At 45.1% G+C, this 23,054-nt stretch overlaps 1 protein-coding gene across 1 annotated transcript in view; it reads right to left on the reverse strand.

Moving 5' to 3' along the window:
* POLA2 (DNA polymerase alpha 2, accessory subunit) overlaps window positions 1-23,004 on the reverse strand; it is a 35,583-nt gene extending 12,579 nt beyond the window's left edge. Inside the window, exons 1-10 of the mRNA XM_007988098.3 lie at window positions 22,552-23,004; window positions 18,290-18,414; window positions 17,407-17,498; window positions 16,227-16,284; window positions 8,960-9,066; window positions 6,041-6,234; window positions 5,337-5,425; window positions 3,817-3,972; window positions 3,232-3,294; window positions 2,127-2,169 (exon numbers count right to left, since the gene is read on the reverse strand). Of these exons, the coding sequence (XP_007986289.2) occupies window positions 2,127-2,169; window positions 3,232-3,294; window positions 3,817-3,972; window positions 5,337-5,425; window positions 6,041-6,234; window positions 8,960-9,066; window positions 16,227-16,284; window positions 17,407-17,498; window positions 18,290-18,414; window positions 22,552-22,630 (1,006 nt within the window). The 5' untranslated portion in view covers window positions 22,631-23,004. The remainder of the gene's footprint in view (window positions 1-2,126; window positions 2,170-3,231; window positions 3,295-3,816; window positions 3,973-5,336; window positions 5,426-6,040; window positions 6,235-8,959; window positions 9,067-16,226; window positions 16,285-17,406; window positions 17,499-18,289; window positions 18,415-22,551) is intronic.
* Window positions 23,005-23,054: the final 50 nt, after the last annotated feature.

Genomic DNA, 23,054 nt, shown 5'->3' on the forward strand with positions numbered 1-23,054 from the left:
TCCACTCACTATAACCTCTACCTCCCAGGTTCAAGTGATTCTCCTGTCTCAGCCTCCTGAGTAGCTGGGATTATAGGCACACGCTGCCACGCCCAGCTAATTTTTGTATTTTTAGTAGAGATGGAGTTTCAGCTTGTTGGCCAGAATGGTCTCTATCTCCTGACCTTGTCATCCGCCCACGTCGGCCTCCCAAAGTGGTGAGATTACAGGTGTGAACCACCGCGCCCGGCCTAATTTTTTGTACTTTTTGTAGACACGAGGTTCCACCATGTTGCCCAGGCTGGTCTCAAACTCCTGTGGTCAAGCAATCCTCCTGCCCCAGCGTGAGCCACCACGCCCGGCCAAACTTGTATTTTCTGATAAAATGTGCACTATAACAGAGTCCTAAATTTCACTCCTGATTCTAGGTCATCTCCAAGAATGGCTCTGGCCACTGTTACATGCATGGGGTGATGACAACATGCTAGTGTCAGTGATCTGGTTGTTAATCCTGAACAGTGCTCCACTGTGCTTACAAACATGCCTTGAGAGTTGGGTGTGGTAACTCATGCCTGTAATCCCAGCACTTTGGGAGGCCAAGGCGGGCAGATCACCTGAGTTTGGGAGTTTGAGACCAGCCTGACCAACATGGAGAAACCCTATCTCTACTAAAAATGCAAAATTAGCCAGGCATGGTGGCACATACCTGTAATCCCAGCTACTTGGGAGGCTAAGGCAGGAGAATCGCTTGAACCCAGGAGGCAGAGCTTGCAGCGAGCCGAGATCTTGCCACTGCACTCCAGCCTGGGGGACAGAGCGAGACTCCATTTCAAAAAAAAAAAAAAAAAAAAAAAAACCAAAAAGGAAAAAAAAGAAATTATTTTTAAGTTTTCACTTTAGAACAAATTTAGAATTGTAGAAAAGTTACAAAGATAGTACAGAGTTCCTGTGTGTCTTTCACCAGAGGGCCCTCAATCTTAACATGTTAGGTAACCATGAATATTTGTCAAAATTAAGGCATTAATGCTGGTATATCACTGTTAACCAAATTCTTGGATTTTCGAGGTTCAGTGTTAGAACCAGAAAAATAGGCCGGGCGCGGTGGCTCAAGCCTGTAATCCCAGCACTTTGGGAGGCCGAGACGGGCGGATCACGAGGTCAGGAGATCGAAACCATCCTGGCTAACACGGTGAAACCCCGTCTCTACTAAAAAATACAAAAAACTGGCCGGGCGTGGTGGCGGGCGCCTGTAGTCCCAGCTACTCGGGAGGCTGAGGCAGGAGAATGGCGAGAACCCGGGAGGCGGAGCTTGCAGTGAGCTGAGATCCGGCCACTGCACTCCAGCCTGGGCGACAGAGCGAGACTCCGTCTCAAAAAAAAAAAAAAAAAAAAAAGAACCAGAAAAATAAAAAAGTAAATTCCTGGCTTTACTCAGACGTTGCTAGTTGTTCCACTGATGTTCCCTTTCTCTTCAAGGATTCAATCCAGGATGCCACATTACATTTTCAAAAAATTAATTAATTTTAATTTTTTTTTAAGAGCCAGTCTTGCTCTGTTACCCAGGCTGGAGTGCAGTGGTGTCACCATAGCTCACTGCAACCTTGAACTCCTGGGCTTAGGCAATTCTCCTGTTTCAGCCTCTGATTAGGTAGGACTACAGGCACGCACCACCAGCCCAGCTAAATTTTATAATTTTTAGTAGAGACAGGGTCTCCCTATATTGCCCAGGCTAGTCTCCAACTCCTGGCCTCAGGTGATCCTCCCACCTTGGCCCCCCAAAGTGTTGGGAATACAGGTGTGAGCCACTGCATTTGGCCGACACTGCATGTAAAGAAATTCTTCTTGAAATTGTACATCTTTTTCCTTTCCAAGGCAACCTTCAAAAATACCTGTTTAAACATTAGTCTTTAAACAACATGCTTCATGTAGGCAGAACTCAGGTGATAGCATGACCAACGCTCACTGGGCTCAGATCAGGGGTCTTGTGACAAAAAACCTACGAACTCACTGATGGTGGTACCCTCACCGCTTGGTCACATTGCTCTTCAGCAGCTTCTGCAGCTTTCCTGGGCTCGGGAAACTGCACTCCTGGACTCATGTCTACCACCCTCACTGTTTGCAAAAACAATATTTGAACTGAAACTCACCTCCATCCTCTTCAGTGGGCTGATAAAATGGAAGTGGCACGCCCTAAAAACAGGTGAAAAGCTCAAGTAAGGTCTTGCGCCAGGCATCACCTTGGTAAGGAAAGGGGAGGGCACCGGGTTGGGGGGCGGTGCAGGTGTGATGGGAGGACAGTGGGGAGCAGCGAGGGCAGGGGAAGGATGTGCCTCTGTCTTGCTCCTTGGATCTGATGGGACCTGCCATTTTTCTTTTCTTTCTTTCCTTTTCTTTTTTTTTGAGATGGAGTCTCGCTCTGTCACCCAGGCTGGAGTGCAGTGGTGCCATTTCGGCTCACTGCAAGCTCTGCCTCCCGGGTTCATGCCATTCTCCTGCCTCAGCCTCCTGAGTAGCTGGGACTACAGGCACATGCCGCCACGCCTGGCTAATTTTTTATATTTTTAGTAGAGATGGGGTTTCATTGTGTTAGCCAGGATGGTCTCAATTTCCTGACCTTGTGATCCGCCCGCCTTGGCCTCCCAAAGTGCTGGGATTACAGGTGTGAATTACCGTGCCTGGCCAGGACCCGCCATTTTTCTATACTGCTCAGAGGGTGAAGAAACCCAGGTAATGGGAGGTCACTACTCAATTGTCATAAAACACTCAGCGACAAGTGGGAGCAAAACAGGTACCTAAAGTATCAGTGTACTTCTAGGCAAGAATGGGAGAGTGTCTTGCAACTTTTCCTGGCATTCTATGAAAATCTCTGGAGGATAGTTGCCTAGAGCAGGGATAGGTAAACTTATGGCCTCTGGGCCAAATCTGGCTCTAGCCCACTATTTAAATAAAGTTTTATTGGAACACAGCCACAGTCATCTGTTTAAGAGTTCTCTGTGGCTGCTTTTGTAGACAAAGGCAGAATTGAGTCATTGTGACAGAGACCATGTAGCTACAAAGTCTAAAAGAATTACTGTCTGGCCCTTTACAGAAAGAGTTTGCTGACCCCTGGCCCGGGGTAGATTTCCACTTACAGATGGAGAACTGACTAACAAATAAATGGGCTCCTAAAAAGGACCAGTTTCTAGAACAGACAGCTTCCAGACACACTTTGCCTGAAGCAAACCAAGAGGCAAGTGGGGGTACGCTGTGTACCTCATAGAGTTTGGTGGCAACAAGTTTCCTACCAGTGGTGTTGATTCCTTCCATAATTACAACCTGAAAGACAAAAACAAACAGGATTGCTAAGCAGTGGAGATCAATGAGGTCTGGAATACATTATTTTGAGGCAGTTAAAAGCATTGTCCAACTACTTTTAATCTGTAATCATAAACTTAGGGCATTTTTGCAGAAAACAAATTAAGGGTGTTGCATTAGTAATAATAATTATGCTCTACATAAGTGATCTAATTTTCACAACAATCCTATGAGGTAAGAATTATTATTTCCATGTTGTGAGTGAAGACACTGTGGTTTAGATGGTTAAGTACCTTGCCCACAGGTATGCACCTCGTGGAGTGGGGAGTTAGGATTTGAGGCTGGGCAGTTGGGTCCCAGAGCCTCAGTCAGAGCATGGGGGAAATGGAAATCCCAACAGTGGTGTCTGCTCTGGTGCATGTGCTCCACCCACACCCCATGGCAGCAGAGACAGGAACTAAGGAGCAGCTGCACATGGCACAGCACATACTCTTCAGGAGTAAAGAGTGCACCTGCATCCTGGTGGAACTCCTCCTATCTCACCTGTCCGGGAAACAGAGAATATTCCTTAAGCTCAGATAAATCCACTGGGATTTGAGCACCCGAGGAGTGTTCCCGGTCTCCCTCGAGAATCACTGACTTGTTGTTCAGTTTCCCGTTGCTATCACAGCCAATCTGGCCCAGCAGAGTGACAGGCTCCTACCAAAGGAAGGTCACAGCATAAGAATGACAGTCTTTGGAGCAGGAGCTCAAAATCTGAAGTCAATAGGATGAATAGCAAAACAAACTGCAAACAACAAATACATTTTTTGGCAGGGCATTGCTTTGACCCTGAGGTGACTACAGCATCATCACTGACTCTCAGGATGGAAGAACTCTGAAAGGGCATCTTGTCCACCCACCAACCCAGCACTTGAGCCCTCCAAGGAGGCTGCCTAAGTGTGAGCATCTCTAGTGTAGGGGAACTTGCCCCTGGATGCCCACCCCACCTGGTCCTCACCATCCCAGGGCAGCACACTGCATCTTTGGACAGCTATAACTACTTAATAATAGCTAACATTTCTTGAGCTTACTAAATACCATGCACTATTCTAAAATGTATTCTTAGGCATTTTATATATATTAACTCATTTAATCCTTGCAACAACCATCAGGTGGATATTATTGTACCCATTTTACAGATGAGGAAAACAAGCAACAGAGAAGTTGATAATTTAGTCAAGGTCAAACTGTGGGTGAAGCTTGGGTCTGAGACCAGAAATTTGGCTCTAGAGCCATATCCTTAGCCACATACCATACAACCTCCTAACAGGAAGTTCTTTATTAATTGAGCTAAAATCTCTGTCCCTATGGCTTCCTCTGTTCTGTTCCCACTCTTGGGAGAAAAAAGAGGAAGTCTCATCTTTCCCAGTGATCGTGCTTCCCTGCTTTCCCTCAATTATTTCCTTCCAAGTCCTCCAACACTTCCTTCTATGACACAGTTCTGCATCACTTCCCCAACTGGTCATTCTTTGAATGTAAACATTGACAAAGGTACTTTAAAGAAACTTCTAGAATATATTTCCTCTTAGATTAGAAAACATTCTAGAGAGACAGTATTGGTATATACACCAGATTAAACTATGATATAAAGATAGTATTGGCAGCAGTTTGTCTATAACAAGAGACCAAACCAGGGGAGAGACTGTGAGTCATTGTCCAGAGAACAAGATTCTGAAAACCCCACCCTCGCTGCTGTCCTTTTATCTCGATATGTGAATGCTTCTATTTGTGGGAAATCCCCAGGGAGCTACCTGACTCACCACCAAGGGAAACAAGGCCTTCAGTCTCTGCTTATGTGCAAGACTCTAATCCAAGTGGGAAGAAAATCACTCTCTGGCCACAAAACCAGACAGCACTTACAAATCTTTCTTCAGAAGGGCCTATTTTCCCAAATTCAACCAAGATAGATGTTCAAACTAGAACACAGACAAGAAGTGAAAAAGGAAGCAAGAAGGATGCCTCTTGGTCATCGATTAAAAAATGTAATATTAATTAGTGAGAACTATTAGAACAACTCTTACCTGTGCTGGGGCTAGCAAAGGAGTGAAAGCTTCAATCTTATAATGGTCCTTGAGTTCGCTGCCGAGTTCTTCTATCTTACAGGTCAGAACTGCAATCCCAGAAGTGGAAAAAAAAAATATTATGTTAAGACATTTCACTTGCCAAGAAGAGAAAATACAGCACATTGTAAAATATTAAAGTCAGTCATTTTATAGAAGCAGGAAGGGTGCCTGGACATCTGGCCAGTTTAAACCTTCTAAAACCCTTGCCAATTTTCCGATATTTGGTTGCTGAACCTGGCCTTCCATCTGGCCACAGGAGACCCCACAGCACAATTCCAGGGAATCAGCATGAACCCCACCCCATCCCCAAGTCTGCCCTTTACTCAAGTCCTCATTGAGGTTTTAGGCAAGTCAAGGCCAACCTGAAGAAGGCTTCTAAGGAAGGAGCCATGAATATCTTTAAGTTGAATTCCTTTACATCGTTTGAATTTTTGCTGCTGGGAATGGTTATGTGCTTTTTAGCCAAGTGAAGTAACTTGGGGCAATCACTGATAGTATTGCCAGTGTCCCTCCACTACTAGGGATTCCATGAAGACATTACCAACTCATATATTCAAAGGCAACCTTGGAACTTGTTCTACCAGCATAGCTGAAGCTTTGTTACTCTAGACCCTTCCAGGTGGTTTTATATCCACCAGAATTTCAAAGGGAAAAACAATCACCTTCTCGAATGTCTGGGAGCTTCTGAAACATGGATTTGTAGCTCCCTGTTAGTACCTCTGGACACCCCAAGACCTTCAGGCTGATGTTTCCAGCTCCTCCTCTCCCAGACCAAGATACTCCCTGTGCTGAGCCGAAGGAGGTAACCACTTCTCCTCGGTTACTTCTTGAGTTGTATTTCTGGGAGGGAGTAGCACTAATTGGAAGCAAAAAGGATTAATATTACTGTGTTCATATCTAAAGGGAGAGAGGAATAACATGAGGTTATCTTTGGAAATGGGGACTGGAGAAAAGGAAGGTGGCCTCATAGTTTATAAATCGAATCAGTTTAACGGGGTTGGACATACCCAGACCTTTAAGGAATTTCAGGAATGAAGGGTTGAGGAATACCAGGCTGAGGAATACCAAACATTTTTAAAGAAGTTTAGAGACAGAAACGTATTTTAAAAGGTTGTCGTTCTCTTGGCATTAAAACTAAGCAAGGCAAAAAATCCCCAGATTCTGAATTGATTAAAAGGCAAACTTTAAGTTCCATTTTTCTCTTCTTATGAATTTTTAGCATTTATTGGAACATCATCTGAGCCTGCAACTGTGGATAAGCCAAAACTTGCTGAGCATATATAAAAACGCACAATATGGTTCAAGGTTAGAAACAACAATAAAATGAAGTTAAAATTAATCAACTTTCCCCAGTGTCTATAGAGATGGAGAAGTAATGAATTAACAGTCTGGTGATATGCAAACATTCCCATTTTTCTAGGCTCAACTGCCAAGTTCTCACGTTTCCACTCCCTGACTGGTAAATTACACCTCTAAGAACACACGGATATTGCCGATCTGCTTAGATAACAGTGAAGTCTTCTAATTCTCTGGTTGTAAACACGCCGTACAGAGCTCTATTTAAAACAGGCTTTGTTTAATGCACTGAAACTCTGCAGGAACCAGTTTTATGTGGGGCACCATCGCAATTAATGCCATCATTCTTTCTTCTCACAGAGAGGCTACAGAAAATGAGCTCAATTAATTATCTCAATCTCCAGTGCCACCTCTACCTGAATAATTTAGAAGTTACTTTCATACATTACAAAACCAGTTTCTGCTGTCAGCTTTATTAGTGTGCATTAAAAAATGACTAGGCAGCATTTTGCCAACTTCTCCAAGCTCTTCCCTGGAAAGCTCCATGAGCCATCCATTACAGCAGGCCCTTTAATGCAGCAAGATGCTCACATGAGGACAGCTATAAACAGATCTACAGGTTTCAGAGCATTGTACTGACATTTGGAGAATATAACTCCTGCAATGGTGCTGGCATGTCCATAAGAGCCATCCCTACATACCAGGTTGCAAAGATGCTCTTGTTAAGCCTAGAAAGCTTTCTTCCAAAAAGTCTGAGAACTCCCCAGAGCAGCAGTAGACCACCCTAAAGTAAAACTGTCCTTCAAAATCCAAATACCGCCAGGCACGCTGGCTCATGCCTGTAATCTCAGTACTTTGGGAGGCTAAGGCAGGCAGACTGCTTGAGGCCAGGAGTTCGACACCAGCTTGAGCAACATGGTAAAACCCCATCTCTACAAAAATTAGCTGGGCTTTGTAGCATACACCTGTAGTCCCAGCTACGCAGGCGGCTGAGGTAGAAGGATCACCTGAGCCTGGAAGGCCAGTGAGCTATGATTGTGCCACTGCACTCTAGCCTGGGTAACAGAGTAAAAGCCTATCTTAAAAAAAAAACAAAAGAAAAAAGAAAAAAAAATCCAATAACCACTCACCTTGAATGACTGCAGAGCTTCTATCACCAGCTTTCTAAAGTGACAGAGCTGAAAAGGCTGGGCGCGGTGGCTCATGCTTGACATCCTAGCACTTTGGGAGGCTGAGGCGGGTGGATCACCTGAGGTTAGGAGTGCAAGATCAGCCTGGCCAACAGGTGAAAGAAACCCTGTCTCTACTAAAAATACAAAAATTAGCCAGGCGTGGTGGCGGGCGCCTGTAGACCCAGCTACTCAGGAAGCTGAGGCAGGAGAATCGCTTGAACTGGGGAGGCAGAGGCTGCAGCGAGCCAAGATGGTGCTACTGCACTCCAGCCTGGGTGACAAAGTGAGATTGTCTCAAAAAAAAAAAAAAAGTGACAGAGTTGAAAAATCTTAAGCTCTGGTTCATCTAGAAGTGATCCAAAGTAGACGTAATGACTCCTGGCAGTTGGTGTTTCCCTAAAGGGTTAATACTACTGCTCCTGAGCCTCATCTTGATGTGGAAGCTTCTAAAAACCCATCTACTCAGCAGAGCACTTGCCTATGGAATTCTCTAATATGAGACGTGTCATTTACAGATTTTAAAAAATTACATATGATCTTTGTGGATTTATGTGCAGTGGTGGCAGAGGGACAAAATACCAATTAAGTCAGTGCAGATTCACAGTGACAAGAAAACTCTCAGAAACTAGTTGTAACCTGAGTTTGAAACAATAAACAGGTTACGAAACATTATGAACAAAGATATGTGCTTTTCTTTAAAAACAAAACAAAACAAAAAAACTTTAGATGAAAAGAAAGAAAAAGAAACCCAACAAAACACAAACAGAAGCAGGTGGAAACCTACTTGCCTCTACTGACAAGACCTGTTAAGACTCTTAGACTTCTGAATAGACAGGTTGTTTTCAACAGAAGGTATCAGTTCCTGATCTAGGAAATGAGCCCTAGAAAAGTGGGTGGAAAGTGTTTCCTTAATTACCGTAAGAATCAGTAATTTTCCACAAAGAAAGGGAAAGCAAGGAAGGCAAAGAGCAATAGGCTTTCAAGCCAATTCACTGCAGATGTACATGCCCACCTACAGTTAATAAATAACTCTGCTGTTAGCCTTCCTCAGATAGCCAGAGAAAGGGGAGGGGAAGCCAGCTTTATGGCACTTGAATGAATTATGATCCATACCTTGGAGAGAAACTTGATGGTGAGAGGAGCTGATGGGGGCTACGAGTTGATACACTTCTTTTTGTTAGGGGGGTTTCTGGGGTGGAGATAGTTCGCTTCTGAGAACCCTAGGGAAAAAAAAAGGAAAACAAAATCTCAGTCCTACTAGACCCAATACTAATTAAGTGTATAGTTCCTTGGAAGAAAAGAAAGAGCATGTCCAAATGAAGGCACAAAACAGGACTGGGTGGGTTCTCTTCTTAAGGCCCCATCATCCAAGCATAATCTCAAAAAGAAATCTTCAACAACCGTAACCAACATTCCCTATTTTGAAGGCAATTACGACAAAGCAAACATTTTCCAGAAAGGACCACCAGGCTGGTAATCTGTCCTGTCAAATCCTTCGTATGTTTACTTTCTGTCCCCACCTCTCTGTTTTCAAACAGATCTGAGTTTTACAATGCATAGTTTTGACCTACGTGTACACATTTTCCTGAGAAGGAATGGGACATTACTACTTACTCTGGTAAAGTATACCACACATTTTCAAAGGAAATGACTCCCGGCAGATAACAGATAACAAGGTTGAGCTCATACTAGAAGAGTCAGCAAACATCTCATTGATGGTCACTCCCTTTTTTTTTTTTTTTCCTTTGACTCATCAACAAGAATCCAAAGATAAGCCCAGAATGGAGGCTGAAACCTACAGTTCAGAGACCCATTCCTCCCTAAAGTCTAGGATAATCAACTGTAATAGAGAAAACAAAATCCTTGCCTGGATAGCAGCCAGGAAGCCAGCTAGTCTGCAGCTTTCCTTGCCCTAGGGCTCCTCCTGGCTGCAAGTTTAAGAAGTTATACTGCCGAGTGATCAACTGGTAGCAACTAAAGGACAGAATGCCAGAGAACAGATTCAAAACCATCATTAGGTAGATGCAATGGAAAACAGATTTTAAAAAAAAATCCATTATTCTACCATCCTGATATAATAACCAGTTTTGAATATTCCTTAATAGTATTTTAATATTTTTCTAGGCCAGGGGTGGTGGCTCATGCCTGTAATCCCAGCACTCTGGGAGGTCAAGGTGGGAGGATCACCTGAGCCCAGGAGTTCAACACCAACCTGGGCAACAGCGAGACCTCACATCTGAGGAGAAAAAAAAAAGCCAGGCATGGTGGCTGATAATTTGCATATTAAGATTACAAATATACAAATTATAGTCATAATCTTAGTTTAAATATAAACCTAAGTATTTTATGTGCTGATTTTTTCACTCTATATTAATAATAAATATTTTCCCACACTGTTTTTTTGTTATATATTTTTTTGAGATGGAGTCACTCTGTCACCCAGGCTTAGGCAGTGGCAAGATCTCGGCTCACTACAACCTCTGCCTCCTGGGCTCAAGCGATTCTGCTGCCTCAGCCTCTCAAGTAGCTGGGATTACAGGTGCCCGCCATCACACCCAGCTAATTTTTGTATCTTTAGTAGAGATGGGGTTTTGTCATGTTGGCCAGGCTGGTCTCGAACTCCTGACCTCAAGTGATCCACCTGCCTCGGCCTCCCAAAATGTTGGAATTATACATATGAGCTACTGCACTTGGCCCAATCTTTTTCCTTTTTTTTTTTTTTCTGAGACGGAGTTTCACTTTGCTCTTGTTGCCCAGGCTGGAGTGCAATGCACGATCTCAGCTCACTGCAACCTCGGCTCACCGCAACTCCACCTCCCAGGTTCAAGTCATTCTCCGGCCTCAGCCTCTCGAGTAGCTGGGACTACAGGCATGTGCCACCATGCCCAGCTAATTTTGTATTTCTAGTAGAGATGGGAGTTTTGCCATGTTGGTCAGGCTGCTCTTGAACTCCTGATCTCAGATGATCCACCTGCCTCGGCCTCCCAAAGTGCTGGGATTACAGGTCTTTATCCTTTTTAGTAGCTGTGTTATTTGCTTAAATTGATCTACAATGATTTACATAATTCTCAATTGCTGGATTATGGGTTGCTTGTGATTTTTCAGTGATTACAAATAATGCTGATTCTTATGTGAAAAGTGATTTGGCAAGTTAAGATTTTAAATTTCAAAATAAAATAATGCTAAGGTGCATATCGTCATGCATATAGCTTTTCCCATAATTTGAATTATTTCTTCAGAACAGATTTTTTTTTCTCCTCTAGGGAGAATTACTGGGTCAAAGGATAGAAAAAGATTTTATGAATTTGGCCAGGGATGGTGGCTTATGCCTGTAATCCTAGCATTTTGGGAGGCCGAGGCAGATGGATCACTTGAGCTCAGGAGTTCAAGACCAACCTGAGCCTGAACAACACAGTGACACCGTGTCTTTATTTTTTTTTATAATTAAAAAAGAGATTCTATAATTTGAATATATTTTCTCAAACTATCCCTCCAAAAGATTCTCCTAATATACAGTGGGCTACAACACTCTAGGGCCAATGTTGTGGGGCAGGGATATTTCGAGAGAATGACAGTCTGTCTCGTAGCACGTGGCAAGGTGACAGCACTTTGGTAAACAAGGCACAGTCTGGTGTTCCGGTCCTCAGCCTTAGGGCTGAAATCCAATAGTGTTCACCAACTCCAGTCCCAGTTCTCAAAGATGCACCCCCTTTAACCAAGCTCATAAGATTCATTATTAACACTTAATGCTGGTTTCATCATTTTTTCTTTTTTTTTTGAGACGGAGGGTCGCCCAGGGTGGAGTGCAGAGGCATGATCTCAGCTCACTGCAACCTCCGTCTCCTGGGTTCAGGCAATTCTCCTGCCTCAGCCTCCCGAGTAGCTGGGATTACAGGCATGTGCCACCATGCTGGGATAATTTTTGTATTTTTAGCAGAGATGGGGTTTTGCCATTTTGGCCAGGCTGGTCTCAAACTCCTGACCTCAGGTGATCCACCCACCTCGGCCTCCCAAAGTGCTAGGATTACAGGCATAAGCCACCATGCCTGGCTAGTTTCATCCTTCCTTTCTTTCTCTCTTTTTTTTTTTTTAAATGGAGTTTTGCTCTGATTGCCCAGGCTGGAGTGCAGTGGCGCGATCTCGGCTCACTGCAACTTCCGCCTCCCGGGTTCAAGCAATTCTCCTGCCTCAGCCTCCTGGATAGCCAGGATTATAGGCGCCCGCTGCAACGCCCAGCTAATATTTTTGTATTTTTAGTAGAGACAGGGTTTCACCATGTTGGCCAGGCTGGTCTTGAACTCCTAACCTCAGGTGATCCCCTCTTCTTGGCCTCCCAAAGTGTTGGGATTACTGGCATGAGCCACCGCGGTGGGCGGTTTCATCATTTTTAATGATAAATGTAGTCAGCAATGGTACCATATTTTCATATCCTAGGGTAAGCACATTTTCACACCCACAGAGAAAATAAAATTATAACCGGTTTATTAATTTACTAGAAATATAACTGCCCAGGGTATGGTAACGTCAAGTCACCAGGCTAACACATTCTCTCCCTGTTAGACAGGGACATGGCAGCCAAATCATCAGCAGATTTATGGTGAACACGGAAGCAAAAGAACAGCTGTCAATTGCACAGGAATATTTAATAGTGATAAGCTAAAATCACTGACATATCATATTTACCTTTATAGCAGAAGGACACCTGTTCCTAAGACCTGAGGGTCAGGCAACCTCAGCCTGGCACTGTTTGTATGGAAAGGCCAACCTTCACACTTTGCCTTTTTTTTTTTTTTTTTGAGATGGAGTCTCACTGTCTCACCCAGGCTGGAGTGCAATGGCACAATCTCAGCTCACTGCAACCTCCACCTCCCGGGTTCAAGTGATTCTTCCATCTCAGCCTCTCGAGTAGCTGGGATTACAGGCACCTGCCATCATGCCCAGCTAATTTTTGTACTTTTGTAGAGATGGGGTTTCACCACGGTGGCCAGGCTGGTCTCGAACTCCTGACCTCAGGTGATCTGTCCACCTTGGCCTCCCAAAGTGCTGGGATTACAGGTGTGAGCCACCACGCCTGGCCACACTTTGACTATTTTATCATGCTGCCATTGATGCATGGCCTAACAGTGACTGAACAATTTCCACGTGATGGGTACTGTTCTAAGCATTTTATGTATCTCTAGTCCAGACACATAATGTTTGCTTAACATTTCAATCCAACTCATTTAGCTTGGAATTCAGAGTCACAAACTTTTTTTCTTTCTTTTTTTTTTTTTTTTCTTGAGATGGAGTCTCTCTCTGTCGCCCAGCCTGGAGTGCAGTGGTGTGATCTGGGCTCACTGCAACCTCTGCCTCCCAAGTTCAAGCGATTCTCCTGCCTCAGCCTCCTGAGTAGCTGGGATTATAGGCACCCACCACCATGCCCAGCTAATTTTTTATTTTGAGTAGAGATGGGGTTTCACTGGTCTCAAACTCCTGACCTCAAGTGATCCACCTGCTTCACTCTCCCAGAGTGCTGGGATTACAGGCGTGAGCCACTGCACCCAGCCTCACAGTCACAAACTTTGATTCACAATTTAGTCTCTTAAGTATCTCCATAGCAGGAATGGGATAGCCTAAATATGGGATTTCAGTTATTGGAAGGGTATCTACTTGAACAGTAAAATAAGCAAATTTGTACCTGGCTTACTCATCAGTCTACTGACAGCTGGGTTACCATGAGTCAGACTCCAAGAATATGATCAATTCTGGATACACAGACAAATTAGATAAAATTCTGGATCTGTGAAGCTGACAACCAGATAAAACTGTGGTGGTCCCATTGGTATTGCAATTGAGATCCTATTTGGAGAGTCAACCACACTCCCTTATTCAGAGGTCTTTTAACAACAATTAACGTGTCAGGGTGCTGGGAAAATAGCAGCAAGTAAAAACAAAGTCTCTACTCTCAAGGAGCTTCCATCTAATGGAGGGAAGGCCAACCAAAACAAAAAAGTAAGTATGTAACATGTTTGGTGGTAATAAAGCAAGAGAATAATGAGAAAAATAAAGCAAGAAAATAAAACAGAGGAAGGGTTTTGTTCTTTTAGGCAGGCTTGTTCCCTCTGACGAAGAGACACAGGAAATGGACCCATATTTGGCATGGCAGAAGCAGAGAGCAAGGGGCAGCAGGGAAAGAGGACAGAAGGAGGAGGGGCCAGCTCCTACAGAACCTCACACATGCTGGTTCAAACTTTGGGTATTAGGAGGAAAGATGAAAAGTCAGTGGGAGAGATGTGAGCAGGAAAACCTGACCTTTCATTGGAAAGGAGCACCCTGGCTGCTGGGTGGAGAGCTGGTTAGAGGCAGACACGGCAGAAAGAAGCCAACGGACTAGTTAGGAGGCTGTCCCAATCATTCGGGAGACAATGATGCTGTGGACCTGGTAGTGGCAGTGGAAATGGTGAGAGGTGGCCAGATCCTGGAGATGGATGACAGGACTGGTAGCTAAGTTGGACTTGGGGTGTGAGAGAAAAAGGATTTAAGGAGGTCTCTAAGGTTCTTGGCCTGAGCCAATGGAAGAACAGAGGTGTCCTTCACTGGGATATGGACTCGGAAAACCACTTTAGGGGGAAAATCAAATGAGTTACAGTCTCTCCAATCTTAAGAAACTCTAACAAACACCTCATTATTTCTTTTAATATTATATGCACCTGGTTTTGTGCTAGCAACTTCATGGGGCACATTTTTGACCCTCTTACTCTCCACAGGCAAATCTATTTACCTTCTTTCTTCTTTTTTTTTTTTTTTTTGAGACGGAGTCTCGCTCTGTCACCCGGGCTGGAGTGCAGTGGCCAGATCTCAGCTCACTGCAAGCTCCGCCTCCCAGGTTCACGCTATTCTCCTGCCTCAGCCTCCCGAGTAGCTGGGACTACAGGCGCCCACCACCTCGCCCGGCTAGTTTTTGTATTTTTTAGTAGAGACGGGGTTTCACCGTGTTAGCCAGGATGGTCTCGATCTCCTGACCTCATGATCCGCCCGTCTCGGCCTCCCAAAGTGCTGGGATTACAGGCTTGAGCCACCGTGCCCGGCCCCTTCTTTCTTCTTGAGACAGGGTCTCACTTTGTCACCCAGGCTGTAGAGAAGTGGCATGATCTCTGGTCACTGATCCCCCTGCCTTGGTCTCCCAGAGTGCTGGGATTACAGGCATGAGCCACTGCACCCAGCCCTTACCTTCTTTCTTATGATGTAATTTACTTTGAATAATTAAAGTTCCCTCCATGTTTGTGAATTTCTACAAATTTATTTAGTTAGTATAAAGAATAATTACTGGGCTGGGCACGGTGGCTCACGCCTGTAATCCCAACACTTTGGGAGGCCGAGGCAGATGGATCACCTGAGGTGAGGAGTTCGAGACCAGCCTGGCTGACATGGTGAAACCCCATCTCTACTAAAAATACAAAAATTAGCTGGCCGTAGTGGCGCGCGCCTGTAATCCCAGCTCCTCGGGAGGCTGACGCAGGAGAATTGCTTGAACCTGGGAGGCAGAGATTGCAGTGACCCGAGATCGTGCCATTGCACTCCAGCTGGGCGACAAGAGGAAAACTGTTGCAAAAAAAAAAAAAAGGAATAATTACTATTACTGAATACATTGCGTAGGGCAATGTACATTACATCTTTCTTATGATGTAATTTACTTTGAATAATTAAGGCTCACTCCATGTTTATGAATTTCTATGAACTTATTTAGTTAGTATAAAGAATAATTACTATTACTGAATACATTGCATAGGGCCTGATACTTTACCTATTTATTTCCTCTTCAGGCCCTCCAAGATGGGGGATGTTGTGCACTGGCTGTCAGCTTCTTGAGGGCAGAGCCCATCCATGTCTGTTTCGTTCACCACTGTTTACCCAGTGTCCTAGTGCAGTATATAGTTGTTGCTGGATAACTGAATGAATATCCTGATATTATGGATAAGGAAACTGGCTCAGAGAGATAAAACAACTCACTCCAGGTCACCCAGGTCTTCTGACTCAGACTTTGAAGGCAATGCTTTTCCACTACTCTACTTGACCTTTCACACTGGGATCCAACACAAAACTGAATTATTCAATTATAGTATAAAACTATGCAACTATTTAAAAAGGGCAATTATGGAGAAATTATATTTATAGAAATGTTTTATGTTGTGCTAAGAAAAGCAGGATAACTATATGTTTATAAGGACTGCCATTATGTAAAACATTTAGACATACGATCAGAAAGGAAGATGTATAAGTGGAAATATAGTAGGAAATGCATGAGAGTGGTTGATTTTTTTCCCTCCGATCTTCAAATGTTGCGATAACCTATTTTAAAATGTTACTTGTAAAATGCGATGTCCAAACACTGTTTACTTACCTTTGAGGGTGTGGTGTAAGAGTTCAAGAGGATTTCCTCTTCTTCTTCCACTTCAATTCTAAGAACACTGGTTAAGAAAAACAATAATCGCCAGGCACGGTGGCTAATGCCTGTAATCCCAGCACTTAGGTAGGCTGAGGTGGGCAGATCACGAGGTCAGGAGACAGAGACCATCCTGGTTAACATGGTGAAACCCCGTCTCTACTAAAAAAAAAATACAGAAAATTAGCTGGGCGTGGTGGTTGGTGCCTGTAGTCGCAGCTACTCCAGAGGCTGAGGCAGGAGAATGGCATGAACCTGGGAGACGGAGCTTGCAGTGAGCCGAGATCACGCCACTGCACTCCAGCATGGGTGACAGAGTGAGACTCCATCTCAAAAAAAAAAATAATAATAATAATAATAAACTTTCATATAAGGCAAGGGCTAATTGCTAGAAGAAATCTAAATATTAGGTAATTTTTAAAATTATTATTATTATTGAGATGGGGTTTCCTCTGTCATCCAGGCTGGAGTACAGTGGCCCAATCTCAGCTTACTGCAACTTCCGCCTCCCAGGTTCAAGAGATTCTCCCACCTCAGCCTACCAACTAGCTGGGTCTACAGGCATGCATCACCATGGCCAGATTATTATTATTTTTTTAAATTTGTACTTTGGCCAGGCAGTGACTCACGCCTGTAATCCCAGGACTTTGGGAGGCCTAGGTGGGCGGATCACCTGAGGTCAGGAGTTCGAGACCAGCTGGCCAACATGGTGAAACCCTGTCTCTACTAAAAAAAATTACAAAATTATCCAGGTGTGGTGGCCCGTGCCTATAATCCCAGCTACTCAGGAGGCTGAGGCAGGAGAATCACTTGAGATCGGGAGGCGGAGGTTGCAGTGAGCCAAGATTGCACCATTGCACTTCAGCCTGGGCAAAAAGAGTGAAACCAACTCACACACACATAAAAAATTTTGTACTTTTGGTAGAGACAGGGTTTCACCTTGTTGCCCAGGTTGGTCACAAATTCCTAGCTAGGCTCAAGTGATATGCTTGCCTCGGCCTCCCAAAGTGCTGGGATTACAGGTCTGAGCCACCATGCCCGGCCTTATTATTGTGTTTAAATTACACATGCAACTACAGACAAATTATAAAATGCAACATGCAGCTGGGTGAAAAAGACCTTCAGCAGAAAAGGATACAGCTCTTGAATGGAAACAATGTCTCTAGCTCCCGCATGGCCACTGTCCTTGCAGGCACTGTGCCGGGCTTTTGATAATCTTTTGCTTAGAAACTGAAAAAGAAAAGATAGTGAATACTGTACTTCATAGTCAAGTAATAGCAGAGGTGTTTTCCAAAGCCTTGAGATAATAAAATGTATTCAAAATATAATCAAAGATCTAACATTCCTCAAAGAATTAAGATACATACAGACTAAAAACAAAGACATCCCATTACTGTCTATAACACATAACAATCCTAACAATACCAACTATTTGGTGAAGACTTATCACCTGCTGGGTGATAGTTTTAAGTGCTGTATGTCCATTCTCATCTCTTTCTTTTTTTTTTTTTTTCTTTGAGATGGAGTCTCGCTCCGTCCCAGGCTGGAGTGCGGTGGTGCGATCTCAGCTCACTGCAACCTCTGCCTCCTCTAGGTTCAAGCGATTCTCCTTCCTCAGCCTTCCAAGTAGCTGGGATTACAGGCGCCCACCACCATGCCCAACTAATTTTTGTATTTTCAGTAGAGACAGGGTTTCACCATGTTGGCCAGGCTGGTCTTGAACTCCTGACCTTGTGATCTGCCTGCCTCGGCCTCCCAAAGTCCTGGGATTACAAGCGTGAGCCACAGCGCCTGGCCCCATTTAATTCTTATAACAATCATAAAAAATACAGATTATTAGCCCCAATGACAGAAGAGGAAACTGAGGCTCAGGAACATAAAGTAGTTTGTCCAAGTTCACACTGGGACTGGAATCCGGGCCTGACTTGAAAGCCCACACTCCTCTCAATAGATCACAATGCCTCCCCTGTAGAGCAGAAATGGAGAATTACATTATTAGTTTGCTTTCATTCTGTTCTTACCTCATGCTCAAAAGAGTTCAGGATCTCTGAGGTAAGGCCAACTTTATGTGTGCTGGTGCAGAAGGCTATAAGCTCGCCTACCATTCCCTCCTCATTCTGTCCATACTGAACACAAAGCTCTACCACTGTAGAAAGGAAAATTGGACAAGTAAAAACTTAGTTCATTTGTCGAAGCTTTCACCTAGAAAAGCAAAAATAATCCTGGTTTACTCAATCAGTGTTTACTCATAATCTATTAGTGCCAGGCACTGTTTTGGGCAATGAGAAAACAGAAGCATCCTTGTCCTCACAAAGCTCGCTATTGGGGGGAAACAGAGGGGGACAAAGGAAGAATCAGTGGGACCAAATAAAGAATCATGGAAAGGCCCAGGTGAGAAATGATGGTAGCTTGGATCAAGGTGGTGGCAGTGGAGATGGTGAGAAGTGGTTGGACTCTGGATAGGACTTTACATACTGGAAGTGAAGCCAGTGGGATCTGCTAACTGAAGGTATAAGAAAAACAAAGAAGGCAAGGATGATGCTGATATTTTTAGCCTGCGCCACAGGAAGAGTGGTGTCCCTATTAACTGAGATGGGGAAAAGAGCCGGAGGCACTACTCTGAGGAGAGAGAGGAGATACCAGGAGCTTAGTTTTAGACATGCAGAGTCTGAGGTGCCATTTAGACATTCAACTGAAGACAGTAGGCTGTTGAACAAGCCAGCCTGTAGTTCAGGCAAGCGGTGTGGGCAGAGGTATAAATTTGGGAACCATCAGTAAATACATGGGATACTAAAGCTATGAGATCCCAGGTGAGATCACCAAGGGAGCAAGCGTATCTAGAAGGGAGAAAAGATCCCAGGCTTGAGTCTTGGGGTGCCTTAGGGCCTCTGAGGATGAATCCGCAAAGCCTGAGAAGTGGTGACACAAGCAAAGCTTAAGAAAAACTAGCAGTAAGCCAGGCGCAGTGGCTCATGCCTGTAATCCCAGCACTTTGTGAGGTTGAGGTGGGCATATTGCCCAGGAGTTCGAGATCAGACTGGGCAACACAGTGAAACCCTGTTTTTATAAAAAATACAAAACTTAGCTGGGCTTGGTGGCATGTGCCTGTAGTTCCGGCTACTCGGGGGCTGAGGTGGAAGGATTGCTTGAGCCAAGGAGGTTGAGGCTGCAGTGAGCTGTGATTTGCCCATTATACTCCAGCCTGGGTAACAGAGCAAGACCCTGTCTCAGAAAAAAAAAAGAAAAAGAAAAACTAGTAGTGTCTAAGAAGCTAAGAGAAAAATGTGTTTTAAAAAAAGAAAAAATGATAGTGTCAAGTGCTGGTGCTAATTGCTAATTCAAGATGAGGACTGAAAATTTATCACTGGTTTTAGCAAGGTGAAGGTTACTGGTAACTTTGAGTAGAGAAGCTTCAGTGAAGTGGTGGCAACAAAAGAACTTACTGAAATGGATTTAAGGAGGAAACATTTAAAGATGGCAAGCAAAATTTTTTTCAGCAAAAAAAAAATAGAAGTTTGTCAGCTGAGAGTGAAGGTGGAAGAGAAGGATGTTACAGGAGTAGGTGGAAAACAGTCATCTGGAAGACTCTGAAGAGACCAGGGGCCTGGCACAATGGCTCACGCCTGTAATCCCAACACTTTTGGAGGCCAGGGTGGGTGGATCACCTGAGGTCAGGAGTTCAAGACCAGCCTGGCCAACAACGTGAAACCCTGTCTCTACTAAAAATACAAAAAGTAGGCCAGGCGCGGTGGCTTACGCTTGTAATCCCAGCACTTTGGGAGGCCGAGGCGGGATGATCACTTGAGGTCAGGAGTTCAAGACTAGCCTGCCCAACATGGCGAAACTCTGTCTCTACTAAAAATACAAAAAATTAGCCGGGTGTGGTGGCTGGTGCCTGTAATCCCAGTTACTGAGGAGGCTGAGGCAGGAGAATTTCTTGAACCCAGGAGGTGGAGGTTGCAGTGAGCCAAGACTGCGCCACTGCACTCCAGCCTGGGTGACAAGAGAGAAACTCCATCTCAAAAAAACAAAACAACAACAAAAAGTAGCCGGGTGTGGTGGCGTGTACTTGTAATCCCAGCTACCCGGGAGGCTGTGGCAGGAGAATCACTGGAACGCGGGAGGCAGAGGCTGCAGTGGCTGAGATCAAGCCACTGCACTCCAGCCTGGGTGACAGAGCAAGACTCCATCTCAAAAAAAAAAAAAAAAAAAGGGCCAGGCACTGTGGCTCACATTTGTAATCCCAGCACTTTGGGAGACCCAGGCAGGCGGATCATGAGGTCAGGAGATCGAGAGCATCCTGGCCAACATGGCAAAACCCCGTCTCTACTAAAAATACAAAAAAATTAGCCAGGCATGGTGGTGCGTGCTTGTAGTCCCAGCTACTCGGGAGGCTGAAGCAGGAGAATCGCTTGAACCCAGGAGGCGGAAGTTGCAGTGAGCTGAGATCACACCACTGCACTCCAGCCTGGCGACAGAGCAAGATTCCGTCTGGGGCGGGGGGAAGAGACCAGGGAAATATGGTTTACTTTCAGGAAACATTAAGGTGCCATTGAGGTTACTGATGATCCAAAGTCCACAATTCCAAAGCCATTGCCAATTTCGCTCTACACGAGATGAAAGCAATTGGCATCTTGGCCTGAAGCCTTTACAAATCTGGTTCACATAACTAATTTCTCACAAATCTGGTTCACATAACTAATTTCTCTCATGCTGATTTCATGCTTACCACATAAATTTCTGACTATGATCAGGTTTTCCACTTAAGTCTTCTTTTTTTTTTTTTGAGACAGGAGTCTCGCTCTTGTTGCCCAGGCTAGAGTGCAATGGCGTGATCTCAGCTCACCACAACCTCCACCTCGCAGGTTCAAGCGATTCTCCTGCCTCAGCCTCCTGAGTAGCTGGGATTACAGGCATGTGCCATTACGCCTGGCTAATTTTGTATTTTTAGTAGAGACAGGGTTTCTCCATGTTGGTCAGGCTGGTCTCGAACTCCTGACCTCAGGTTATCCGCCTGCCTCAGCCTCCCAAAGTGCTGGGATTACAGGCGTGTGCCACTGCGCCTGGCTAGTCTTCTTTTAAAAAGAGAAGGACGGAGTGCGGTGGCTCAGGCCTGTAATCCCAGCACTTTGGGAGGCCAAGGTGGGTGGATCACTTGAAGTCAGGAGTTTGAGAGCAGTCTGGCCAACATTGTGAAACCTCTTCTCTACTAAAAATACAAAAAAAAAAAAAAAAAAAAAAATTAGCCGGGTCTGGTGGTGGGCGCCTGTATTCCCGGCTACTTGGGAATATGAGGCAGGAGAGTCGCTTGAACCTGGGAGGTGGAGGCTGCAGTGAGCCAAGCTCACGCCACTGCACTCCAGTCTGGGTGATAAAGCAAGACTGTCTCAAAAAAAAAAAAAAAAAAAAAAGAGAGAGAGAGAAGGCACTGGGCATGAAGACAAAGTATTCTGGTTTCTGAAACGAATTTCTCACCATAAATTAACATGTTTCATTCTCTTTTTATATATAAGAAGTTCAAAGTGTTGAGTGGTTAAGGCAGGTGCACATTCACACGGATTCCAGAACTTCCACATCTCCCGGGCTTTGCTTCAAATGACTCCTTACACTGATCTACAGCTTGACCAACACGATGGACCCGTATGATGCAGCCCAGGACTCCACGGCAGGACACCTGGCTTCACAGACAGCTCAGGCAATTAGCTTTCCTTGTCTGTTTCTCCATCTGTAAACAGAGGGAGCCAACAAGCTCCCTAAAGCCCCTTCCACAGCTCAAATTCAATTTTAGGAATCCACCTCAAGGGATTCATATTTGCACAGACCACCAACAGCTCCGATAAGAGAACTGATGGATCAGCAGAGGTTTAAGGTATAGGCTGGAAAGGGAGGAGCCAAGAATAAAAAGCTACATTTCAAAACCCCCACATCTCTTGCTTCGTTACCCGTTACCTGGGCCTCAACAATTCCCAAACTCAGGTGCCACCGGGGCCTAGTCTCGATCTAGCACATCCCAATTCCGCCTTTCGAGAACTTCGAGTTGGTTTAAAATCGTGCTGCATATTCGTATTTTTGATTTGGCATCCAAGCGGCACCCGGTGGGCATTTCAAAGTGCCCACATCCTAAATCTCAAAACTCAGTCTGATTCTTCATCTCACAGCCACCGAGAACTCCGCTCCAGGGGAGGGGGAAATTGGAAGCGCTCCCCTTTCGGTTCTAAGCGCCGAGGAACTCGGGCGAGAGCGTGGAACACGGCTGCGGGGCGGGAAGGGGTGCCGGACTCACATTTCTCAATTAGAGCGTCCTCGCAGTCTAGGCCGAAGATCTGCAGCTCCTCCGCCAGCTGCTGGGGGGATGCGGACATGGTCGCCCAAGCCAGGGGCCGGGGAGCCGGCCCACCCAGCTCCGACCTGTGCCCAAGAAACCCACGGGCCTGGCGAGCGATGAGCGCCTCGCCCTCTTATCCTTCCACCCTCCGCGGACCGTGACAGGAGGTGACTGGCCCAAGCAAGACCTCGGACCGTCAGAGGGCCCCGGCCGTCGGTCACAGAGAAATATGTTTTTTAAAAAATGAAGGGGTGGCTCCCAAACGCCCTGAATGGAGGGAGCAGAAATCTCGAGAGGACGCTTTCCTGGAGAGAACGTCCTGCTTCCTAAAAGCTACCGCTGAGTTTCTCAGCGACGGCGGCAGAACAGAGTGGCCGGGAAAAACCCGCCAAATGGTTTGTGCAGCGCACGCATGCGCGAAACCGGGAGCCAACCCCAACCCTTCCGCTTGCTTTCCCCGG

Source organism: Chlorocebus sabaeus, chromosome 1 (assembly GCF_047675955.1).
Source record: "Chlorocebus sabaeus isolate Y175 chromosome 1, mChlSab1.0.hap1, whole genome shotgun sequence".
Taxonomy (NCBI): domain Eukaryota; kingdom Metazoa; phylum Chordata; class Mammalia; order Primates; family Cercopithecidae; genus Chlorocebus; species Chlorocebus sabaeus.